The sequence below is a fragment of the Malaclemys terrapin genome, chromosome 6, assembly GCF_027887155.1.
Source record: "Malaclemys terrapin pileata isolate rMalTer1 chromosome 6, rMalTer1.hap1, whole genome shotgun sequence".
Taxonomy (NCBI): domain Eukaryota; kingdom Metazoa; phylum Chordata; order Testudines; family Emydidae; genus Malaclemys; species Malaclemys terrapin.
Window position 1 is genome coordinate 29,887,936 of NC_071510.1, and position 27,271 is coordinate 29,915,206.

Here is a 27,271-nt window from a genome sequence, read left to right on the forward strand (position 1 = left end):
CAGTTTTATGCACCTGAGCAGAAAGTTAAACATTCACATAAGCATTTGAGGGATTGTGTCCTAAAGTGGCCAGATTTTCAGAGCTACTCCTATTCACTTGAGTGCTGAGTGGAGGCCAAAGATGCTGAGCCCCTAGGAAAATTAGGTCACTTTCATTTGTCATCTTAGGAGTTCAGGGGTCTGAAAAGTATGACCTCATTCTAACAACATCTGAATTCTGCCTCCGGCACATGAACAGTTATAGAAAAAGTGCTGCAAGAACTGACCCAATGAGGTCTTGAGCCCTGCCACACAGACATGGGGGCAGAGCTCCAAAGTAGGGGGCTCAGGATTTGGAAATCTCTCTCTATACATGCATTATAAATAAAGACCTCAGTCTGTTTGATTAGTTTTTTATTTTTAATTCCATGCTCTAATTTAAACAATTCTACAGCAGAGAAATCAGGGGCTGCTCGTGTCATATTGTGAAGAACAAACGGGGAAGCGGGGCTTGAGGATTGGAGAAGGAAACGAGGACTGGGATGACAGCTTTCTCTTTAAGAGGCTGGATTCCCTCTCTTTGACGTCAGGGTTTCTGCACCAAAGACTGGCATCTGATAACCTGTTCGCTGGGTTAAAGAGGATCTGAGAGCAGCTAGCGAGCGAAATCCCCCTTTCAGCTGCAATCAGCCATCTGGTCCTCGAGTCGCTCCCATCTTCTTAGCAGCAGCAGCAGCAGCATTCCTGGGCCCGGAGCGCTTCCTTGCAGCATCCTACCATGTCTGTGGCCGGGCTGAAGAAGCAGTTCCACAAAGCCACCCAGGTACCGGAGCGGGCTTGGCGAGCCCAGTGTAGGAAGAGGTGGAATGTCTCGTGTCTCCCCGGGGCCCGCTCCGCCGGGGCGGGGAAGGAAGTTGGAGCAGAGGAGAGTGGGGAGGGGAGAGGCTCTGCTGGGGGGGGGGGGGGGGGGGGAGCGGGCTCCTACAGCCCCACACGGGTGGGGGACACCGGGGGACCCTGGAAGCTGGAGCTCTGGTGTGGAGCGCTGGGGGTGGGGGTGATGCAGTGCTCAGAGGCAATCCCTGGAGGGCGAAGCTCTCCGGGGTGGTCGGACCCAGTGATCATGGGGCGGGGGGTCCTTGGCTTGCTTTGCCTCAGGGAAGTTGTGGGGATCCTGGCTGGTGTCATTGCTTTGAAAGCGGACAGCTGCCGAGGGAAGGAGTCAGACCCCCCCCCCCACACACACCCCTCGCCTGACTTGTGCGCCCCCCTGCACCCCCAGCTGATCTGCAGTATCCAGTGCGCTGCGAGGAATTGGGGAGTACGGGGGGAGGGGGCTGCGGGGGCTGTGCGGTTGGTCCCCCCCCCCCCAGGGCCGGTGGATCGGGCGCTGCAGCAGGTACCGCATCCCCGGGGAAGGAGGAGGCGCGCGCACAGGGGTCACTGGATCCCTGACTCCAGCCCTGCTTTGCAGCCCCAGCTGCATTATTTAGCAGGTAGAGCCCAGGCTCGGATGGCAGCCGCCTCTGCTGCCGGGACCTGCGCTGCAGGCTCCTCTTTCTCGCTCCCGCCGCAGAGCGGCTTAGCAATTGAATTACTGTACTTCATGAGGCCCCGCTCTGCCTCCCTTCTCCCCCAGGATGCGCTTTGGTGCATCTGCCACAACTGCTCCCTGGGCTGCTTGGGGTATGATTTCATCGGTGAAAACTGCGCCAAGTTGTGTGGCCGCCTGTGAGATTATGTAAAGTCCTCCTCCTCCTGTGACCTTGTACTAGGAGCACTCTCTGAAATCTCCATCATATTGTACAGTGTTCTGAACTGCTATGGTTAGCTTTCTCTCTCTCCCTCCTTTACCCTCCCAAAGGATTATCTGTGTTGGTTTCACTTGTTCCTTAGCTGCATAGCCCTACTCAGACCTCTGGCAGATTGATCTACAGTTAAACTAATTTAAGGACACACTTGCTTGATCTTTGAATCCCAAAATAGGCTTTACACTAATTTAAGAATTAATTTTGTTGGATTTCAGATGTCATATACACGCTGGTTTAGAAATCTGGCCTTAGAATAGGGACTTATAACATGGTGCGTCCGACAAGCCTGGGTTTCATTTGGATTTCTTCTCATTGTTTTTGTAAATCACCAATAAACTGTAATATTCAGATTACAGCCAATATGTTGGCTGGTGATGTGGGGTATGGTAAGGAGAACCAGCTGTGTTACCCGCAAAAATCTAGGGCACCCTGCCTATGCCCTATCAAGGGGGCAAGGCGTGACCCAGTCAATTTAGACACCCACACCCTTTCCCTTCCAAGGGCTCAGGGTGCAAAGCACCTATCCTTACCCATGGGGCTCAGGAAGAAACCTGGGGAACTTAAATACCCGCCATTTCCCTCTGGGCTCAGGGCTTTCCGGGTCTGCAGAATGTTTTCCCAGTGAAAGAGCCTTAAACAGCTGTGCTCTAAACATCTATTTATTAGAAACACAGAATACATATACCAAGCAAATCTCTTATGCTCACCACTCCCAATATACAGACAAGTTTTGCCCGATGGCCCGTCAGGATCCACTCATCTGGGGGTTCCCGGCGATGCCTCTGCACGTCACGGTCGTGCAGAGGGGTCAGAGTTCCAGTAGCTTGATGTTGAACTGCAGTCCGGAAATGGTTCCCAAAGAACATTGTTTTTCATTTACATCATATAGGTAAAATGAGCTACATCCTTCAAATTTACTAAACCTATCACATTATCCCACACTCCTAAATAACAGAAATTTTAACCAATTACACACCAGCACCTATGTGTCCTCCTTCCTGCCCAAGTTTTTACATGTTATCTTTCATGCCTACATTGTAACTTAGTTGTGACCCTCTCTGTTTATGCAGATGATCAGCATAAAAACTCTGGTTAGAGCTTATTTTATCATTTATTGAGTCTCTTTCTGTATCTGTCCCAATTTCCCAGCATCTGGGTGTCTCTACTTTACAACCTTGGTGGTTATAACTCTCGTTAGGGACATTCCTGAGGTGGGGTTGCTTTAGCACTAGCAAAACATTCCTTTTTTTTTTCAATTTTAATGGTGAACTCCCTGAGGCCTTGGCTACACTTGGGAATTCAGAGCGCTGCCACGGCACCTCTCCGAGGGGAGTAGCTTGCAGCGCTGTGAGCGAGCATGCAGCGCTGCAGGGGCTGATTACACTGGTGCTTTACAGCGCTGCGCTCGCGCAGGGTGTGTGTGTGTGTGTGTGTTTTCACACCCCTGAGCGCAGCAAGTTGCAGCGCTGTACAGCGCCAGTGTAGCCAAGGCCTGAGTTTCACCCTTGGCTGATTTAATATGGAGGTGGGGGATTGATCAGGTCACAGGCCTACAGCTGCTGGAGGTGCTCTATGTTATTTTAGAGAGATCAGGATGGAAGTTTCACTTAAAATAGTACTTAAAATGCAATCTGTGGTCATAGTCTGATCTCATTTACAGTGGTGGAAATCCAGTATAGCTTCATTGAAGTCATGAAGTTACTCTGCTTTTACATTGCTGTGACTGACATTAATATTTGACTCTGTCTTCAATTCACCTATAAAATGGGTAAAAATATCAGATGTTACATATTAATCCACACTGTGGAGTGTCTTCAGGGAACAGCATAAGGCCATTGTAAATAGCCTCCAAAAGTAGGCTTGCAAAATTCAGTATGGCATAAAACCTTCTGGGAACCTATGCCTTTTCTTTTTCTCATCTCTTTTAGGTTTCTAGGGAAAATGTGCCTGCTTTTTTGATCTATTGCAACAATTCCTTAACTCCATCCAGTAGAGCACTCACCCAAATTCTGGTTATGAATATAATGGTGTATATTGGGACCTTTATCGACAGCTGTGCGTAGAGCAAAACATTGCATCTTGTCATTCATGTCATACTGAGCTGCATCGTTTGTTAAATATCCTTCACATCAACCTGTCATGTTAATGACAGATGCACAGCAGTTACAATTAAGTTCCTGGGACAACCAACCATTATTTTCCCTCTATTTCCTCCAATACATATTAGAAGCCAAAAAAATCAACATCACTGCAGTGAAATCTAGTAAAGTAAAAATTCCAAAGTAAAACCCAAAGTAAAAATTCCAGTGCAGTATTAGCCAAATCTAAGGAGAGAGTATGTTGAAGCCAACTTTGCAATGGCAAAATTTACTCAGGTTCCTTTTTATAGTACACTAAAGAGAATCTTTTCATGAACAGTAGGAGTAAATAAGAAGCATTTCTGGATGGAGCATGCTACATGGGTGCACATATACTGTGCTATCCTTCAGATGACATTCTCATACTATATCACTGATTCTGAGGATTCCTTTAAGCAGCAATACTGCCATTTATAAGTCGGAAGAGTTTGAACTAGCTGGAACCAAAATAGCAGTCTAATTCCAAATTTAGCAACCTGTCCACAGACCACCTAGGGATTTTGGAGGCCAATCCTGATTTATACAATTAATTCATACTCATGCCATGAAATGCCGGCATGAGTGAAAATTACTAATGAGTAAGAGTCACAGAATTGATCCCTTTATTTACTTGTTTTCACCCAGGCTGCTGATTGAGAAATCAAGGGCCCATCCCTGCCAACCCTACTCACATGAGAGGTCCCATTCATTAGGGTTTTCAGGATATGCACCTATATTTGCTATATGAATGAAGTCTATCAACTAAGAACAAACACCTTTTTAGTGGTTTTCACAGTTTGTAGGGAATTTACCTGGCAGGTATTACTTCCTATGGTAGCTTAATGGCAGATTCTTCATCACTGGTCATTTGTAAATCAAGACTGGTTGTTTTTCTAAAAGATTTGTTCTAGTTCAAACTGGAATTATTTTGGGGAATTTTTATAGCCTTTGTTATACAAGAGCTCAGACTAAATGATCACAATGGTCCCTTCTGGCTTTGGACTCGATGAATACCAGCTCACAAGTGACCTGTTTTGTTGCAGTGTACTCCCAAACCATACAGGGAATGTTTTAAAACTTTGGAACTTTTGATTTTGCTGTGTCCTCGCATACTCTGTTTTTATACCTGTACTTTCCACTTTTTCACTGTTTTTTCTTGAATAGTTTTTCTCTTGAAAACACAGGATTAGTTTCTAAATAGGTCAGTATGTTGCATGGACTAAATAATTTTATTTCCTAGATTTTAGCTAGGTCCTATTGTGGGAAATAGTATAGAATACATACAAGTGTCTGAATGTGCAAATTTTGCTTGAGAAATGAAATGTTTGAGATATTTACCAGCAAGATTACATTTCATTTGTTAATAGACCCCCAATTCTTGAAAATCTTTTTGTATACCATTAAGTTGTAAAGCAATTTTCTAGGCTTACTGTGTCCTTCAGGCCAGAGAAACAAACAGCATTTAATTGTTTTTGTACACTTCGACCTCTGAAGCTATTATACTCGTTCATAACATTATTCCCCTTTGTGTGTGTGTCTCTCTCTATCTCTCTCAAACACACACATACACAATTCCTGACTATAAGCACACTAATATTTCCCTGTTACAAAATATAAAGCTTTTTGGCACTACTAAAAATCATGTTAACTTCATTTTCTTCCATACAAAGGAGTTTATTGTACCGACCATAATTTCAAAATCATATGAATTAAATTTCGGTGTTTATCCAATTTCAACATTTTGTTTTTCATTCCTACTTTACTTTGTAAAATGGAAAACAAACAAAAAAAGTCTACAGAGTTTTACACACTGTGTATAAGGTATTTATTGGAATAAATTCCCTATATATTGAAGCCATTGCATCAAGAGCAGCAATAGTTAGTCAATGAAAAGTGGGGGCAAATTTAGCACTTGCTAGCAAGGAGCAGTGCAATTTTTTTTTTCCATTCTGTGGAACAGTTTCTCTTCTAGCAACAGTTTTACTGCAGTGTAACTCTGTAGACGTCAGAGGAGTTACTCAAGATTTATACCTGTATAAATAAGGGTCTTCTTTTGTATGGCTTGCGTAGGTAGCAATGATTACAAATGTATATCTAGATTTGATAGCCAGCACATTGCCACGGCAGTGAACTGATGAATGTCCTTCAGACCCTCGGCAAAAGAGCGAAGGGGACACTCAGATATGATGTGCTCCATCGTTTGTGCCTGGTAACCACAGTCACATACAAGTGTTTGCCTTTTTTTTCATTTAAAGAGGGTTTGTCCACATCTCCCATGAGATGTCCTGATGTGATGCAACCTGCATCAGTCTTTCTGACATAAATCAAAACCTGGTGGTTGAAAGACCACAACCTTCATGTGGCGCTCCTGTTAAGTGTTGGTGTTTTTTGTGCTTTGTGCAAATTCGCTAACATACCAATGTTGTCAACTGGCCACTGAACGTCGCATTACTGACCTTCCACTGAAAGTAGCAATGATATAAATGAGGGTGAGTCAGGCCCTCTGAGTGAATTTAATACAGAATTACAAAATATCTAGGCTGCTCAGTATGAAATTCATTAGTATTGTGCTCACACAGCACCTGAGGAACAAAGGTAACACCACTAAAATGTAACTTAAGCTACTATGTATCTGCTGTGAATACAATCTGCAATTGTACAGACTACTTCAAATATTTCCCCAGGAATATATAATGGGCAAATAAATGTCATTGCATCAGTTCACACTAAAGGGTCTGTTCTCCCCTAGATGCACAAGCCTAGCTTCATTAATGTTATTGGGAATTATGTTCATATCAAAGAGAGAATAGACACCCTGCGTCAGTTTAAGAAATACTAGAGTAAATTTGGTTTTTGGCTGGCATTGATTTAGATGTAGGCTTACTAGCATGTAAAAAATGGAGTTGCTTTAAAGTAACCACAGCTTTATCTTTCCATGGTAGCCTGTACTGCATTGTATGGAATAAATCTGGTGTCTCAAACACACTATCAAGACTGAGTTTTTAGAAAAGTAATAATTCCATAGTGAAAAAAATTAACAAAAACACTGGCAGCTGAGTGCATCATTCCATCCCACCTGGGCACTAGTGATGAGTTTGAAGGGAGTCAATGAAAATGAGTGACACTTAAATGGACAGAGTGAAGGGAGTCACGTTACCCCATAAGGCCTGGGATTTGGCCTATTATTTTAAACTCGGCAATGTCCCTTTAAGAGAGAAATGTGTTTGTTTTTAATGTAGACATTGAAGCAGACTTGGATATGTATTCTTGTGAAAAAATATGGTAATTACTGAAAAAACATTTGAAGAAAAATACTTCCACTTTGACTGTATCATACATGTTGCCACTTTGCCTGTAGCTCTCAGTAACTTGTTATGAAGCAGGCCTGTTGGATGGTAAGTAAAATGTTTCTCCTTAAGAAAACACCCTGTTAAAATGCTTGGTAACCATCTAAACTAAAAAACACTGGGTATATAATAAAAATCAGTTGGCATACAAATTAGGCTCTGATTCTGCAATTGCATCTACTCAAGCTGCACATAGCCCTGTAGACTTCAAAGGGATTCTGCGTGGGTTCAGTGATCTGTCTACACAGATCCAGTTGCAAGATTGGGTTCTTAGGAGTGATGGGTGTAAAGACTGAAATAATGAATGTTGTTAGGTACTGCATGTAGTGAGTGTTCTGGAAGAGAGTCGGCTCCATGGCACTGATCCAGCAAAATACTTAAGTATATGCTGAATCTTAAGCACATGAGTAGTTCCATTGAACTCTGATGAAAGTTCAGCTCATACTTCAAGGCTTGCTAGATCATGGCCCATCTGACCAAATAAAAAAAGAGATGCCAAGGTCAGAGCGTAATATTGTTTCTTCTGATGGGGAAAGGAAATCCAAGGACCGAAGCTATACCCTTCACATATTCAAAGTGCTTTGCACACCTGAATAATTCTCAAAACACCACTGTGGGGTAGGTAAGGGATTTACTATATTGTTAGCCCTCTTTTACAGATGAGGGATCTGAGTTAGAGTTAGTTACCAACATTTCTCAATGTGGGTGCCTAAATCCATATTCAGGGTCCTCAATAAAAGTGGCCTGATCCTATGAGATTCTAGTATCCAAATATCCCATTGACTCAAAGGGGAGCTGCGAGTGCTCAGCACTGTTAAAAATCAAGCTGCTTTTATTTAGGAGCCTAATTTTGGGCAACCAGGTTTAAAAATGTTGGCTCCATGACTTGTCTGAGGACACCCTGGGGCTCAATAGCAAAGCCAGGATTAGAACCTGGTTCTCTTGATTCCATTCATAACCCATACGGCCTCCTGAGTATTACATAATATAAGATATGAAGGGGAAAGGGCCTGATCCAACTCCCAGTGAAATCAACGGGAGCTGCATCTTGCCCAGAACTAGTATGTATCTTGTCCTCTTTCCTTGTGTACCCCTCCACCCAAAAAAATTACAAAAGAGTTTTTATATTTCCACAACTTGTGTGAGCCTGTACTGGAAGCTGCACAATGTAGTATTCTTTCCAATATGGCTGTTACTTTGTTTTGCTTATAACAAATCATGCCATCTTGAATAAAAGCTTCTTGATGATACCTGACATGCTAAAATTCTGACCAAGTTTCCTTGGTCTATTAAGGCATTTGCAATGTGATGCTTCACATCACACCGCGGTGGGATCTTCTACTATCATCCTAAGGCAAGTGCCAGAAGCACTGTCATTTAGAACATCTAAAATTAGACTGGACAGAGCTCTAGTAAATGTACAAAATTGGAAACAAACTCACATTGACTGGAGATAGATTAGGTGACCTAATAGGTCTTTTCCTTCTGTGATTTGTTATATGGGATAAAGTGGAAAAATTTGAGCTATACTTACTGTGACCAAGTATTTTGTGATAGGAAGATACTGAGTAAAGGTTGGAATACCTGTATAGGAACTGACAGACCATATCAAAGGGCTACATGCCGAAATCTTTGCTCAGTTCTGATTTAGTTCTTATTCAGGCACATCCCGTTGACAGAAGTGGGAATGTCTGTGTTAAGGAAGTCAAGATTGAGCCCCAAATTCTTTAGGTGGAAAATAATTGAACAGCTCTATTTGTTAATATGCATTAGCTTAAAAGCTAGGGCTTACATTTTCAAAATTGACAAGTGATTTTGGGTGCCTCAGTTTTGGGGTACTAATGAAATTTGTGGATGATACAAAGTTGGGAGTTATTGCCAATATGGAGGAGGACTAGAATATCATAACAAGTAGTGCTGTCAAGCAATTAAAAAAATTAATCATGGTTAAGCGCTCTGTTAAACAATAGAATTCCATTTATTCTAAATATTTTTGGATGTTTACTACATTTTCAAATATATTAATTTCAATTACAACACAGAATACAAAGCTCACTTTATATTTATTTTTGATTACAAATATTTGACTGTAAAAAACAAAAAAAATGTATTTTTCAATTCACCTCATACAGGTACCGTAGTGCAATTTCTTTATCATAAAAGTTGAACTTACAAAGGTAGAATTATGTACAAAAATGCATTCAAAAATAAAACAGTAAAACTTTAGAGCCTACAAGTCCACTCAGTACTACATTTTGGTCAGCCAGTCACCCAGACAATCAAGGTTGGTTGCAATTTGCAGGAGATAATGCTGCCTGCTTCTTGCTTACAATGTCACCTGAATGTGAGAACAGGCGTTCGCGTGGCACTGTTGTAGTTGGTGTTGCAAGATATTTATGGGCCCAATGCGCTAAAGATTCATATGTCCTTTCAAGATTCAACCACCATTTCAGGGGACATGCATCCATGCTGATGACGAGTTATGTTCGATAATGATACAAAGCAGGGTGGACCGATGCATGTTCATTTTCATCATCTAAGTCAGATGCCACCAGCAGAAAGTTGATTTTCTTTTTTGGTGGTTTGGGTTCTGTAGTTTCCGCATCAGAGTGTTGTTCTGTTAAGACTTCTAAAAGCATGCTCCACATCTCGTCCCTCTCAGATTTTGGATGGCATTTCAGATTCTTAAACTTTGGGTTGAGTGCTGTAGCCATTTTTAGAAATCTCACATTGGTACCTTCTTTGCGTTTTGTCAAATCTGCTGTGAAAGTGTTCTTAAAACGAACATGTGCTGGGTCATCACCCGAGACTGCTATAACATTAAATATATGCAGAATGTGCATAAAACAGAGCAGGAGACATACAATTCTCCCCCCAAAGGAGTACAGTCACAAATTTAGTGGATGCATTATTTTTTTAACGAGCATCATCAGCCTGGAAGCATGTCCTCTGGAATGGTGGCCGAAGCATGGAAGGGGCATACGAATGTTTAGCATATCTGGCATGTAAATATCTTGCAATGCTGGCTACAAAAGCGCCATGCGAATGCCTGTTCTCACTTTCAGGTGACATTGTAAAGAAGAAGCAGGCAGCAGCATCTCCCTTAAATGTAAACAAACTTGTTTGTCTTAACGATTGGCAGCATAAGAAGTCGTACTGAGTGGACTTGTAGGCACTAAAGTTTTACACTGTTTTGTTTTTAAGTGCAGTTATTTAACCAAAAAAAATAAAATAAAATCTGCATTTGTAAGTTACATGTTCATGATAAAGAGATTGCACTACAGTACTTGTATGAGGTGAATTGAAAAATACTATTTCTTTTATTTATCATTTTTACAGTGAATATATTTGTAATCAAAAATAATAATATAAAGTGAGCCTGTGCATTTTGTATTCTGTGTTGTCATTGAAATCAATATTGAAAATGTAGAAAAACATCCAAAAATATTTAATAAATTTCAATTGGTATTCTATTGTTATAAGTGTGATTAATTGCAATTAAAATTTTTAATCACAATTAATTTTTTGAGTTAATCATGTGAGTTAACTGCGATTAACAGCCCTAATAACAAGATGATTTGGATGACCTTGAAAACTGGAGTAATAGAAATTGGATGAAATTTAATAGTGTGAAGTGCAAGGTCATGCTTTTATGGACTAATAACAAGAATTTTTGGTATAAAGTGGGGATGTATTAGTTTGGCTGTATTGGTTGATCACAGGACGACTATGAGCCAACAGTGTCGTGAAACCATGAAAAAGGCTAATGCAATCCGAAAATGCATCAGGCAAGGTATTTCCAGTAGAGATAGGGAAGTGTTATTACTGTCACACAAAGTAAGATCTCATCTGGATAATCAAAGGAATGGAGAAGGGAAATTTAAGAGAGAAAACTTAAAGCTCTTGACTTGTTTATCATAATAAAATGAAGGCAGAGGGGAGATATGATTGCTCTCTATAAATACATCAGAGGGATGAACACCAGGGAGGAAGAAGAGTTATTTAAGTTAAGGGCCAATGTTGGCACAAGAACAAATGGATATAAACTGGCTATGAATACATTTAGGATTGAAATTAGGCAAAAATTTCTAGCCATCAGAGGAGTGAAGTTCTGGAACAGCCTTCCACAGGGAGCAGTATGGGCAAAAAACCTAACTTGTTTGAAGACTGAGCTTGATAAATTTATGGAGGGGATGGTATGATGAGATTCCCTACAATGTCATATGGCCCATCTGCGACTGCTATTAGCAAATATCTCCAACAACTAGAGATGAGACAGTAGATGGGGAGGGCTCCGAGTTAGTACAGATAATTGTTTCCCAACTATCTGGCAGTAGATCTTGCCCACATGCTCAGGGTCTAACTGATCACCATATTTGGGGTTGGAAGGAATTTTCCCCCAGGTCAGATTGACAGAAACTCTGGGGGATTTTCGTCGTCTTCTGCAATGTAGGGCATGGGTCCCTTGATGGTTTGAACTAGAGTAAACAATGCATTCTCTGAAACTTTAAGTCTTTAAATCAATTTTTGAGGACTTCTGTTACTAAGCCAGAGGCTATGGTCCTTTTACAGGAGTGTGTGGGTGGGAGAGGTTCTGTGGCCTGCGATGTACATGAGGTCACACTAGATGATCATGATGGTCCTGTCTGGCCTTAAAGTTTATGAGTCTATGAAAATGACACCGAGAGAACATTAAGGCCCTGATCCTGGAAGCTGTTCCATATCACTTGCCAAGTTATCTGGGTATATCTCACTTAATTATTTCCCTGCCATTGTGGGGGGCATTAGGTTTAGTGTGAGGGTTGTGTTGGTGTCCTGGGATGTATGGGAGGTCAGACTAGATGATCGGGTATTGCCTTTTGGCCTTAAACTCTATAGTTCTCTGTGGGCAGAGCCCTGTGCTTACACAGTGCCCCATTGTAGACAAGGTCATGACAACCCCCTCACTATAATGTTCAGTTGTTGTCACTCTTAATCTAGTTACTGGGGCTCTGGTGATGCCTGGGGCAAGGCTGATTTCCTGTTCTGGGGTCTGGGTGGGATTTTTTTCCATATGGCAAAACTGGTTAAACTGCTGTGTGAGTTTTTTCTTCTTCCCACTGGTGCCCAGAAGGTCTATTTTGGGGAGGTTAGGTTACAATTGTCACAACATTGGTGTGTTCCAGTGTGGTTGGTGGGTTAGCAAGTGTACAGTTGAAGGTCTGTAAACAAGTCAGCTGCTTGGGCGTAGGTCCTGGGCATGTCAATACATGGTAGTTTGTTGCACCCATATCTTATCTCTCCAGCCTTCAGTGTGCAGGAGAGATATGGGTTGGGACTCTGATTTCCAGGCGCGGAGCCTGGGGAGACCTGAGGCTATAGAGAAGGGGCATGATCTTCACACCATACTCACAACAACTGGAGCTGTTGAGATCTGCACTGGACAACCCTGCTGGGTAGTTTGGGGTGGATAATCAAGTTAAGAAATAGTTTTAAATAGAGTTGCAGACTCTGCATTTATATTATGGAATCTGTGTCTTATTGTTCCCATGTCCATTGTACTCTTCAGAATGGTTATGTCACTTGACTTCACCTTAAGCATGAACAAAGTCATCATTTTTTAAAATTAGGGCTGTTAAGTGATTAAAAAAATTAATAGCAATTAATCGTGAGATTAAAAAAATTAATCGTGATTAATCCTGCAATTAATTGCACTGTTAAACAATAATAGAATATAATTTATTTAAATATTTTTGGATGTTTTCTACATTTTCAAATATATTGATTTCAATTACAAGACAGAATACAAAGTGTACAGTGCTCGCTTTATATTTATTTTTATTACAAATATTTGTACTGTAAAAATCAAAAGAAATAGTATTTTTTAATTCACCTTGTACAAGTACAGTAGTGCAATCACTTTATCATGAAAGTTGAAGTTACAAATGTAGAATTATTTACAAAAATAACTGCACAAAAACAAAACAATGTAAAACCTTAGAGCCTACAAGTCCACTCAGTCCTACTTCTTGTTCAGCCAATCGCTCAGACAATCAAGTTTGTTTACGTTTGCAGGAGATAACCTGCCTGCTTCTTGTTCACAATGTCACCTGATATTGAGAACAGGTGTTCTCATGGCACTGTTGTAGCCAGCATCGCAAGATATTTACAGGCCAGATGTGCTGAAGAGTCATGTCTCTTCATGCTTCAACACCATTCCAGACAAATTGCCTCTCAGAATTATCATTTTGATCCAGGAATGAAAGTCATCACTGGCAGGAACAGCTCAACAATGTCTGAGGAAAGGATGAGTTCTACCAGAGGCAGGGAAATTCCTCCCATTCTGTCCACTTTGGCTTGAGTGCTGGGTACAGTATTCCCATTTGCCATCATTTCCTTGTGTAGTTTTATTGATTTTTTTAAATGAAAGGGTGAAAAATTGACCTTACTCTAAGTTGCTTTTTACTTTGATATTTTGGAAGTCTTCTGTTTTTTTTTTTTAACAATATGGGCCAAATTTGTAACCTTGCCTCCAAATCTGATTATACAAATTGCCACTGTGTGTGTAAAAAGGATAACTGTCTATCTTAGGCATTTCTAATGCACTCCTCACTGTAGTGTCTAGGCAGCAGTCTATCCAATTTGTGCATGCAATTGCCAGTTATATGCCCAGAGCCAAAGACCTGATTGGCACCCCTTTGCAAATTTTCCCCATTATCTATCCAGGCATAAAATAAAGGATGCAATGTTCAAAATATAGCCTGTGTCAGAGTCTTATTTTATATCTCATCTGTCATCAGGTCCTTCCAGAGTACTGCATAGCAAGATGAAATAAAGCAGGACTGCTGCTGGTCAGTAGTGCACAAGTGTGTCTTTGAGAGATTTAACTCACCTCCCATCCCTGAGACTTGTATGTTAATAGTATTCATAAAAAGTGCTGAAGCACCATTAACCAATCCAGAGACTTTGCAGAGGTTACCGTCTGGAAGGTACTGTAGCTTGTCAAGGCTCCCAAATGGAAATATGACAGAGGTTCTGGAGTGGTCTTTCTCCTTTATGGGGAAGAAGGCAAAAGGATCTTGAAGATCAATAACAACAACCCAACAGCTTACTGACGGAGGTCCCCAGCATGGAAAGTCCACCAAGGAAGGAGGCAGTTGCAGTGGAAAACAGTTTGACAGGACATAGGGGTCCAGTGGACTCCTGAAGTAGCTGCAGTTGACTAGAAAGGGGATGGGACCAGAATGACTAGGAAGAACAATGATCCATCACAGCCCCCTAGCTATCCTCTCCTAGTGCAGCTCCTGTGGAACCCTCAACAGGAATAAAAGCTGCTTCCCCTACTGAACCCTTCTAGAGCAAAAAGCCTTTAATTTACACCTCCCTGTGCTATCTTCTGTGAATATGGCTCATCATTTTCTCTTTACCTTGCACCTCCTATTGGAGAATGGTGATGCTGGGCCCATCTTAAATGTGCAGAGACCAGCATAGGAAGGAAAACTGCACTAGTACCGAGTATTTTTATCACTCTCTTTGCCACAAACAGAATTACTTAACCTCACATTGCTTACCTAATCCTGTACTTAATCTTGGAACAGAAATAGTAGCTTTTTAAAAAAACCTGATGTTGTGGCAGATGTCTCAGAAACCTATCCAACATGCCACAAAACTGAAAGCACTTTAATATAGTTTCTCTGCAAAATGAAGAACAGGAGTACTTGTGGCACCTTAGAGACTAACAAATTTATTAGAGCATAAGCTTTCGTGGACTACAGCCCACTTCTTCGGATGCATCCGAAGAAGTGGGCTGTAGTCCACGAAAGCTTATGCTCTAATAAATTTGTTAGTCTCTAAGGTGCCACAAGTACTCCTGTTCTTCTTTTTGCGGATACAGACTAACACGGCTGTTACTCTGAAATCTGCAAAATGAATTACTCTGAACCAAAGAATGAAATTCTCACTCACTATATTTTTCCCATCAGTTTCCATCAGATTATATTTTAAAGAGAACTCACCCTTATTTGAGCAGCAATAGGATTTTATGTACTTTCTTCCTGAGATGAGTCATATCAGAAGATCTTTGCTGGTGAAGAAGATATGGCGATACACATACCAGTTACCTGCACTATTTTCAGCAAACCCTCTAGGTTTCAACTAGGATGGTGGTTTGATACTCCCATGATGAGGGACATATAAGTAGTTGGATAAATAGATGGCCAATGGTGGTCGTTTTTACAAGTCGCTGGTCTAACCAGGCTGACAAGCTCCTTGTACTCTGTCCTCTGGAGCTAAGGATATTACTATAGTATTACCACTATGCACTAATTGGTTCTCATCAAAGGATCTCTATCTCCAGTGGATGCCAGCATTCACACAGAGCTAAGATCAACATGCTGTGGCTTATTAGAGTAAAACTATGAAATGTTGGGGCCGGAGGGGCTGTATATTCATGTATATGATTAGTATTCCTTAAAACAAATGGGAATGGCTTTAGCACTTATCCAGGCAACTGAATCCTGCCAGAAGCTGGGAATGGACGACAAGAGGATGGATCACTCGATAATTTCCCTGTTCTGTTCATTCCCTCTCAAGCATCTGGCAACGGCCACTGTCGGAAGACAGGATACTAGGCTAGATGGACCATTGGTCTGATGCAGCCTGGCTGTTCTTGTGTTCTTCACTGAGGCCTCAGTTGTGGCTTTAAAGCACAGCACTGCTTTTGGTGTAGTGCAGACCTGGCCCACCCAGAAAGAGTTCCAGATGCCACCTGGAGCTCTGTGGGACACGGACAATGCACCTGCTGCTACATGCTTTTATAGGCTGCAGCATAGTCTCCACAACATGTACTGATCCCACTCGGTTGGCCAGTGCAGAGAGATATAAAGACCATGCCCCTGCCTCTTCCTCACACCTGGGAGGATGCAGTTTGCCTCTGTGCTGTTTGAAAGGTGCTGCCGTTGAGCCCCTCCAGGCTCCTGGCTTGCATTTGTGCCTGGATTTATATGGGTGTCACAGGTGGTAGGGAGGTTAGGGTTTAGCTGCCTTCCCCAACTTCCCCCTCCATTGCATCCATATGAGGGTCAGCCATTATTTGGCCTTGGAAAAGGTACAGCTGAGGAAGTAGCCCATGTAGCCTTTCCGACACTGACTTGTCTAGGTAACTTCTTCCTGTCCTGGAGCAACCACTCATAAGCGTGAAAGGCCTGTCTGCTGGTACTGCTAACAATGCTGCCAACATGTAATAATTAGTTGATGGGTTTGCGATGTGGATTTCTACTCACTAAGAAACGGACAGAGACCGCCAGTTTCACTGGTCACCGAACAGCCATCATTTGATGGGGGTAACTTCCATTGGGTTTTTATTTTCTCTTTCACAATTTTCTTGAATTTGTAAGCACTCTGAAATTAAGCTATTATGCTGAGTGCTTTATGAGCAGATGTTTTAAAATAGAGTGAATTGCTTCCTTTATTCCCTTTTCTTCTCTGATGTCAAAAAAGCTATTTACACCAGACACTGTTAAAATGTTTTCACCCTCTTCTGCCCCTTTTTGATTTTAGTCTGTAATAGGATTGTTTAAATTCCAGTCATTGTTACCAGCTTTAAATTAAAAAGTTGTTTAGCTTAGCACTTTGCTATACTTCATTCCAGTAATGCTTTGCCTTACTTTTGTACACTATTGAGCGCTACTATGTGTATATTATAGGAACCAGGGGACACCCCAGCTAATCACTATATTAAAAAAGACTCAGGTGCCAGACATGACTTGCTTGCTCCTACTCCTGAAAAAATATATATTTGACACATGAAAGCAAACACATATGCCAACAGAGTTAAAATAAAATATTCCTCCAAGGATTTTTCCCTGAAAGGAATTCCCCCCCCGGAATTGTTCTTCACATGCTCTTCTTTTATAACCTTTACTGAGCAGGACCTGATCCTTTTGATTATCTGATACATCCAGACTTATGACTTAATGTTACTAAAGTATTGCTTTTCTAGCCCTTGTAATATAATTCATATTTCTCTGGGTGTTGGCTAATGTGACAGAGTATCCCTCCTGCATAAGCCCTGAGCAGGTTAATATAGGCCAGAAAGGGTACAATTAACCTTATATACTGCACCTGGAGGGAAGCCAGCTGTGATAAAGCCTAATTACAGCTGAAGCCCTGCTGGGAGAAGTGTTGGGTTAGGATTATAAAACAGAAAGTGTGAGCAAGAAGAAGTTGTAAAATGGAGGAGGTCTGTAGTTGCATCCTAGAAGGAAAGGGAGTTGCCAGGGACTAGCAGGTGATCAAGGGGAAGAATAAGCCCTAGGTTCTTTCCCTGGACTAGATAGCCTTACAAGAGGCCTAGAGAGGTGAAGTAGCCATGGGGAGCAGAAAAATCACCCCTGATAATCCCAGAGTCAGGCAAGGACCTAGACAGTGGGTTTAGGAAGGAGCTCAGGGAAACAGAAGCAGGGTCTGAGGCTGAGCAGATGTAGTTTTAGGGTTCCTGGGCTAGAACCCAGAATAGCAGGTGGGTTCAGGTTCTCCTACCAGGCATTGGGAAAGTGGCACTGGACCTAAACTTGGAATGGAAGATTGTTTGAGTCTGTGTACAGAGAGTTTGTCTGGCGGGATTGTTACCTCTGAAGTGGTGGGGACTACACAGTGACCCGGTTAGTGGGCAGAGTCATGAAGGAGGGGCATCCCGAGTCATGGAGAGAAAGGGGCTACTGCATGAGCAACCAACAGAAGGAGGTTCTAGATGGGGTGAGAGCTAATTTTCAGACTCACTCATAAAGAGGTGCATCTGTGGTGAGTAGAACCCGTTTACAGTCAAAATTCTCTTCACTCCTAAACCAATCTGGAGGCACCAAACACCAATAAGCAATTAATAAAATATATGTGTCAAAAATAGCTTTGATTCTTCAGGTCAGTCACTTAGGACTTGTCTATATGGAAAAGTTACACCATCATAACCTAGGGTATGTCTTCACTACCCGCCAAATCGGCGGGCAGCGATCGATCCAGTGGGGATCGACGTATCTAGTCTAGACGCGATAAATCGACCCCCAAGCACTCTCCTGTCAACTCCTGTACTCCAGCTCCATGAAAGGTGCAGGCAGAGTCTACGGGGAAGCAGCAGCAGTCAACTCACCATGGTGAAGACACCAAGGTAAGTCGATCTAAGTACGTCAACTTCAGCTACGTGAATAACGTAGCGGAAGTAGCGTAACTTAGATCGATTCCCCCTCCCCCCCCGCCTCCCTCCCAGTGTAGACCAGGGCCTAAGGTCTGATGTTAAACCACTACAGTTGTACTGCTATAGTTTTTATTCTGGTGTAAGAGAGGCTTTTTTTTTTTTAATTTATATTGCTTGGGAAGCCACTCTTAGGATGGAAAAAGTATATTCAATATAACTGGTAAAACTTTCTCATGTTAACAATGCCTTAGATGTCACCACTAGTTTGTTTTCTTAAAGCCCTTTACCAAGCTGAACCTGCATTCCTTTAGTTATGCTATAGCTGGCATACAAATGGCATTTTAAGACCTGGTCTTGTGCCTATTGAAGTGGATGAGTGTTTATTATCTTTAGTGTTCTTGACTTTCTAAAAATGAGTGTGTGTTTCAAAAACTGTTACTGTGTTGTTCTGGGGCTCCAGAGGGGATTTGCTTCACTTTCTATGAAAGTACTGAGAACCATACGACTACATGCAAGTCAAATCCATTGCAGTCACAAGTGGGTGTGACTCTATTGCAGGGTGTGACTCTATTGCAGGCAATGGGCTTGCACCCACTTTTGCTAGCAAAGCATCTGGTTTCATCATTGTAACTAGACAGGGTGTGCGGGGGAGAGGATGGTGTCACATTCTACGGTGCAATCCAGACCAGTGAGGGATTCCATCATTGCTTGCCCTGTAACCCTGGATGCCTCAAAATTCTCTGCTGCTGGAGCTTTCTTGATGGGATACTTCTAGCCAGCAGACGAACAAGCAATGAGTCTGTGTTAAGCCTCCGCCTGTCTTGGTTACACCTGGCAAGATAACCCCAACACACTCCAGTCCCACACTTTCCCAAACTACATGCTCTTCAATGTCCAGCCCTCTCCTGGAGCACTGAGAGATTCATCTCTAGTTTCTTTAAAGATACTATATCCAGTAGCACGCTACATTAACTAGAGTTAACATTCACTTTAAATCAGACATCACCCTGGATTGGTTTAGATTACAAGTAAAACAAATTTATTTAGCAAAAGGAAATAGGATTTTAAGTGAGCTCAAATACAAAGAATAGTGTTAGAAATGGCAACAAGCAAATTCAGTGGAAAAACACTGGTTAGAGGCTAAGGCTTAACAAAACAAACTACAGGGTTTGTCCAAGGTAGTATCCTTGCCAGTCTACCTTTCAGTAAGATGGCTGTCCCTTCCCCTGTCCCCAACCTCTACCTCCATCTTGTCAGGATCTCCCACAAAGTCTATAGTGCTTGGTTACTTTGTGGTCTTAGGTGAAAGGTAGCTGGGGTTCTTTGCCCCTTTCTTTTCATAGGCCAGTCAACCTTTGAAATAGATCCTTCTGAAGGTTACCCCTCAAAATAAAGTTCATTCAAGCTGTGAGGAAGCTTTGATTATGAAAGGAGATTTCTTCCCCTGCTGGTGTTTGCCAGAAACAGATCAATTTGCATTTTAGCAATCTCCTTCCTCTGCCATGATGCTGAGTGATTATCTCCTCATCTTGTTGGCTTGATGGTCCTGTTTACCTTCTCTGTAGATTGCATTCCTATTGTATTTCCAAGGTATATTGAGAAACATTCCAGGTGGCAGACCCACATTCCTTCATCTAGGGTGGTGTAATTTTAGCCCTGCCTGGCAGACACCCTTTGAAAACATAATTCCCAATACACTGGTAATCTTGAATTTGTTTTCTGTACACACACCACACAATAATATTAATGATCAATATGTTAGCTTTTATTGATATCTTGCATGACACAATGGAAAACATAATCCCAATTGTACATACAAAATGATGGCATCTAAATTAGCTATTGGAGTCATTGTGGGTAGTTGTCAGAAAACATCTGCTCAACATGCTGCAGCAGTCAAAAAAGCGAACAGATGGTAGAAATGGTTACAAAAGGGATAAATAAAACAGAAAATATTATAAGGCATATATATAATGCCGCTATATAAGTCAATGGTATGCCCACACCTTGAATGCTGCATGCAGTGCTGGTCACCCCATCTCAAAAAAGATGTATTAGAATTGGAAAAAGTATGGAGGGGCCACACAGATTATTAGGGTTATGGAAAAACTTTCATAAGAAGAGAGATTAAAAAGACTGACTGTTTATCTTCAAAAAGAGCTGGGGGCGGTAGTCTATAAAATCATGAAAAGTGTGGAGAAAGTGATTAAGTGTTGTTTATCCTTTCACATAGCACAAGAACCCAGACTCACCAGAAGAAATTAATAGGAGGTATGTCTTTGCACAATCAACCTGTGGAACTTGTTGCCCAAGGATGTTGTGAAGGCTAAAATTGTAATTGGGTTCAAAATGGAATTAGATAGCTTGATCAATGGTTATTAGTCAAGATGGTCAGGGATGCAACCCCGTGCTCTGGGTTTCCCGAAAACCTCTTCCAGAAGCGAGAGTGGATGACAGGGGCTAGACCATTCTGTTCATTCTTCCTGAAGCATCTGGCACCAGTCACTGTCACAAGACAAGAGACTGGCTTAGATGGACCGTTGGTCTGACCCAATATGGCCATTCTTTTGTGTTCCAGATACATGTTATGACATAGTGAGTTGGGGTACATTGAATTGTTCAGGCCAGCTGAAACTTACTACTAGATCTTAGTGAACTCTTGCATTGGGATGCTGTTAAGGTCATAGATGGCTTAAATGCCGAAGGAATGTGCAAGCATAGGCACTTCTGCAGTAGAGAATTTTCCATCTAACTTTTTTCTGCAGCGATGTCACCTTCCTCCATCCCCACTGTAGACTGCACACTGCAGACTAAAAACCCATCCTCATCACTCAAAGCTAGATGCCTGTTTCCATGTGAACTTTAAATGGGCATTTGTGTGTGTGTGTTTTTGTGTGGGTTTTTTTGTTTTTATTTTTTTAAACCCCAACCCCCTGGACCTGATGGTAAAGGTTTTGTTTTACTGTTTTAACTTAAGGGCTGAATAGACTTTTTTCTTTATTTGTGCTTTTAACAACAAAATGCCTTGACAAAGATCTGGAGTATCAAGTGTCAAAATGGATGAATTTTTATGGCCTAGTGATAACCCGTGAAAATTTGAAATGGAATTGGGCTGCACTGCTATAAATCAGAGTTCTTAGTGCTCATTCTCTTTTCTAATTTAACTGTAGAGTTGGCACCTGAGGGATTATATTAAATTACTTGGAATGAAAATGACTAGACATGTCCTCATCAGGTGGAGCCTGAAATAAAATCATCCTCTGAGTGTGAAGAGCTCCCATTACCATTCATGGGGATCACATGCACCAATAGGAAGCCACCATGTAGCATTTCCTGCCATTTATCATTGGTTATTTGTATTACCATAATATCTGGGAGCCCTGCTCATGGACCAGGACTCCGATGTGCTAGGCAAGTGGTTGTAAAAACACAGAACAAAAAGATTATTCTTGTGCCAAAGAGCTTACAGTCTAAGTAACACCCAACACATGGTTTCAAGAGTCAGCATGGAACTTCCATGCTTTATGGGTAAAAATGCCTTGTAGTGAAGGCAAGAGGGGATAGCTGTAGGGAACAGGTGAGCCTAAAATGATGCGGAAGGGGAGATCTTGTTGTCTTCCTCAGACTCTGACCCATCTGTTCCAAACATTGTCTCAAGGAAACTAGACCCACCTCCCTGAATCACCATGAAAAACAGAGGAGGAGGAAGGAATTGCTTTATTTCACTTCTTTAGACACTATTGTGTAATTATTAAAAAAAAAACATTTAATCAGCATCCCAACACAGGTTTGTTGGGCAGACTTGTGCTAGCCTTCTGCCCAGTAGTGGAACTTGCCATTCGACTTTGTATCTGAACAATTCAGTCTCCAGCCACCCAGTACTGAGGGGACCTTCTTAATGCCACACATGCACCAGTAACACTTTTAACTACCTTGGTTTAAAGCACGTGTGAGCTCTTTGGGGCAGGGACAGTCACTTCTGTGTTTGTAGAGCACGTAGCACAATGGGGTCTGGTTGACTATTGGGATCCCTGTGCACTACTGAAATACCAATACTGAATAAATGACTTATTCTACATTCTCATTTATTGTTAATTGGCTTTCTACTCTGAAAATATTTGGCAGGGTGCAGGAGAGAGAATTTGACTAGAGGGGTCAAAGGAGAAAATAACCAAACAAAGGACATGATCTCCTTTCACTTACACTGATGTAACTCTATGGGCTTCAGTGGAGTTATACCTGGTGCTAGTATTCTTGAGATCAGAAGCAGTCCCATAGTTGTACATTTAAATCAAGTGGCAAGTGAGATTGGCAGCAACTTGTATAAAAAGCAAACTGTTTCCAAAGCAGACTCAGAAGGCTCTTGAGACATGGTGAGTTGTGCTGCTATCTCTTTCATTCTCAGTCTGTGGAGGTTTCTTTCTTGTTGAGAGTATCAGAGCAAGAGAGGCTTGAAAATTTAATGAAGCTGCAATAAAGTGGACTATTTTAATTCTATATCTTTCTCATTTGCTTTTTGGAGATTTATTGCACATGTGTCAAATGAAATTTCTCATGCATTTTACAAACTTGCATAAATTCATTTTCTGCAGAGTCCTCCAAATAGTTCTTCAAATCTCTATCAAAAATTGTCACTGGGAATAGTGTTTCTGGGAAATTATTTATTCACTTCCTCACAGTTAAATTAAACATGGGAATACACATTTGGCAGCTAGGAGAGAAGTAACATATCTTCATTAGATGATGAAGGCTAGTGTGCTTTAAAGGTACAGTCCTGTGATGGAGAGGGCTCCACTATAAGGGAAGCTACAGGACAAATTCTGTCTGAGTCCTTGAGCTTCTGGGAGCACATGCTGAAGCAGCAGCTCTGGCTGGGCTGGGCCTATGGGCCCTGCCTTCCCCCTTTTGAGGTGATTCTCAGCACAATTAAGGAGCCTTCCTCGTGTGCTCAAGAATGTAGTGGAGTCACGGCTCCACTATAGTGCTTTCTCTTCTCTCCCTGTTGTGCCACCATGTGGACGTAGCCATAGCAGGGTAGACAACTGTAGAAGCATCTCTGTATTAATCAAGCAAAGAACACTTCAGCAGAGGTGGCCATTCTGAGGCTATCAAGGCTCAGAAGTGTGGCCCTCGAAGGTGACTGTGTTGAGAAGAAAATGTCTATTTGATTCTGAATTGAAAACATGCTCCCTGAGCCATGTCTGCAATTTTTAAAGTGAAGTGTTTGAATCAATCCCTTTGCTACAGGGAGGAGGTAGGAGATATCCTTGCCACTTACCCTGCAGCTCTAGGAAGTGAGCTGGGATCACCTTATTCCAGTAGGTTCAGCAGCTTCCCTCTTGGCTGTCTGCTGCCCTGCAGGGGAGGGAGGACAGTATCTCTGGCAGCCCCATTGCTCTCTTCAAAAAAGAACTAGATGAAGTTCATGGAGGATAGGTCCACAAATGGCTATTAGCCAGGATGGGCAGGGATGGTGTCCCTAGCCTCTGTTTGCCAGAAGCTGTGAGTGGGTGACAGGGGATGGATCACTTGATGATTACCTGTTCTGTTCATTCCCTCTGGGGCAGCTGGCATTGGCCACCGTCGGAAGACAGGATACTAGGCTAGATGGACCTTTAGTCTGACCCAGTATGGCTGTTATGTTCCCTGTGAGTCTCAGTGAAAGCAGGATAGGAGCTCAACTGGTTCCTCCTGCTTTCAGGGGAGCACCTCACAAAGGATAGCTCCTCTCCATGACTTGGCAGTCCAGGAAAGGGGGAAAGTGGAGAAGCTGAGCATCAACAACCAGCTCCTGATTCTCTACCCCAGCCTGACAGCTATTCTTATGCCAGCAGGCTACAGCTCCTTTGGGACCATCTACCAACGGTGGATAGCTGGAGCACACCATGTTCCAGCTACTACTCCCTCCCTGCACTGACATACCGTATTTTCCGGCGTATAAGACGACTGGGCGTATAAGACGACCCCCAACTTTTCCAGTTAAAATATAGAGTTTGGGATATACTCGCCGTATAAGACTACCCCTCTTCCAACGCACACCAAAAAAAATTAAAAAAACATCAGATTTGATTTCAATATGGTAATTTTAATTCAAATGCTTATGACATGCAGGTACTTAGCAGGAAAACTGTCACTTATAAACATAAGGCTGTTTGTCATCAAACATGTAAACATAAAACAGTGCAAGTGGATTAAACTTTTCCTAATTCACTCTAAAGCTGAAAGGAAGGATAAGACAATAAACCCATGGGAGCTGCCATGCTGTTTGTTTTCTAAGCGGTCAACCAAACTGGAACTGATGATGATAGGAGGAAGATAACAAACAAGAGAGAGAGAGCAAGTGCCGGGCAAGTCCCTGGCGAGTTAGCAACGCCCATCATAACTGCAAGCTACGGTATTTTTACAGGTTTTGCTGGCGTGACAGTTTCCCTTTAAAAGCCTTCAAAATCCTCCTGTTCGTCATCTGATATCATAAGTACATCAATGACATCTTGTGATACATTTGTAAGGCAGTCATCGTATGGATAGAATTCCGTATCAGATGGTGTGGTCTCAGCTTCGGCTTCCTCTTCATCTTGCCACAAGTAGTCGTCCCCCATACCATCTAATGAATTTGATATGCCACACTTCTTGAAAGACTTGATTACTGTTTCCGCATCAATATCATTCCAGGCTTTTATGACAAACTTGCACAAAACATCCAACTGTGGAGCACGGATGTTTCCTCCTTTTGTGAATGACTTTTCGCCGCTAACCATCCATTCATTCCACTGTTCTTGAATGCGATCTTTAAATGGCTTGTTTAGGCACACATCCAGTGGCTGTACCAACGATGTCAATCCTGCAGGAATAACTGCCGCATCTGTGTTTAGTCTTGCAAGTATTTGCTTGGTGCTGGGAGTTAAATGAGCCCTGAACATATCCCACACCAGTAGACTACATTTTTGAATAAGTCCACCTGGTCGCCTGCTCCATACATTATCAAGCCATAGCTTTACCCCTTCTTCATCCATCCAGCCTTTTTCATTCACATGTACAAAACAACCAACAGGGAACTTGAATTTCGGCATTGTTTTTCTTTTAAAAATAATCATTGGTCTCAGTTTGGCGCCATCAGCTGTGCATCCTAGTACCACTGTAAAACTGGACTTCTCATGTCCTGTTGTTTTAATTAAAATTGTTTTTTCACCTTTTTGATGGACAGTTTTATTTCCAACCATATCAAAATTCATTGGAGTTTCATCCATATTTCCAATACTACTTAACGCATAGCCATGTTTAGTGCGCTGTTGTATTACGTATCGATGGAAACTATTTACTTTGCTATCAAGATCTGCAGGTAATTTTGGGGCAATTTTCATCTTTTGCCTCAGTACCATATTATGCCTTCCCATGAATCTAGTACACCAGGATACAGTGGCCTTAAATCTGTTGCTGTGATCTGGGTTAGATTTGGCCCACTGAAGTGCAAACAAATGTATTTTATTTCGTGTCACTACATAACCGTTTTGGCGATGCTCATTCACCATGTCTGCTACATGTTTTTCGAGTTCTGGCCAATGTGGAGTGCCTCTTCTTAATGCACACTTACCCCTTGGCATACTCTTTAATGCTTTTTCATTTGCTTTCCAGTCCCGAACCATCTTTTCTGTTACTCCATATTGTCTTGCAGCAGCGCAGTTATTATGTTCCATGGCAAAGTTTACAACTTTAAGTTTGAAACTGGCTTCATATTTCTTTCTTCTTGCTGGTGGAGCCATGATGGGGTTTTGACTGTTGGACATTTGTATACTGTACTGTATGTACTGGTGCTATACTGTATGAACAGGTACAGATACTGGTGCTGTACTGTATGTGGTACCCAGTATACAACAACCAGCCAATCACGGCAAGCGATTGGCTGGTTGTTGTATACAAAGCCTGCTTGGATTGGTCAGCTCTCCCTGCCTGCCCAGCCCTCCCTGTCTCCAAGACTATCAGAGCGGTAGCGCAAACACGCCTCTTTCACCCGTCTGGCCCGCCCTTGTATCCTATTACCTCCTTCTCTGCCTCTCAGATCTCGCACATGCGCGCCTGCGCCGCTTCACTGCAGTCCTCAGGAGCGAGATCTGAGAGGCAGAGAAGGAGGTACGGTAATAGGATACAAGGGCGGGCCAGACAGGTGAAAGAGGCGTGTTTTTCTGGGCACAGCGCCGCTCTAGCTCTTTTTTCCATACCCCGGGCGTCCCGGACGCCTGCAGCTTGCTCCGCCCTTCACTTACACCTTCCCGGTGAGGCGCCCCCTCACCTCGTCATCGGGCGGGGATGCGGCCGCGGCCGTTTTTGAGCTCCCACCACCATATGCGGCGACCGCAGATTTTCCAGTCTGGCTCGGAAGTTTCAGCACCCGCCCTATAAGACGACATCCGGCGTATAAGACGACCCCCGACTTTTGAGAAGATTTTCCTGGGTTAAAAAGTAGTCTTATACGCCAGAAAATACAGTACCTCTGTGCCAGATGCTGCAAGGGGATAAAGACATAGGCCATAGCTACGCTGGCTTTAGGGCCACTGGGGATTCCCACACCCCAGAAGGGGACTTGGGGCTGGTTTTCACTCCCTTTGCACCACCTGCATCCCCTGGATGGGGTGGAATGAATTGAGAAGAAATGAGTGTGTTCCCTTGACTTTACTGAAATAATATGTTACACTGTACTGCAGTTCAACCTAGAAGTGAATGTTAAATGGCAAGTGGTCAGGTAAAAATATACCTTATGTAAATATAACTTCCCTGAATTATATAACAGCAACACATGGATCTTAATTGTAAAGCAACATGATTTAAAACCAAAAAGTGACAATATAATGGTGA

General features: G+C 42.3%; 1 protein-coding gene across 1 annotated transcript in view; it reads left to right on the plus strand.

The window, feature by feature from the left end:
* Nucleotides 1–474: 474 nt before the first annotated feature.
* Nucleotides 475–27,271, plus strand: part of SH3GL2 (SH3 domain containing GRB2 like 2, endophilin A1) — a 155,369-nt gene continuing 128,572 nt past the window's right edge. The window contains exon 1 of the mRNA XM_054033096.1: nucleotides 475–802. Coding sequence (XP_053889071.1) covers nucleotides 758–802 — 45 coding nt within the window. The 5' untranslated portion in view covers nucleotides 475–757. The remainder of the gene's footprint in view (nucleotides 803–27,271) is intronic.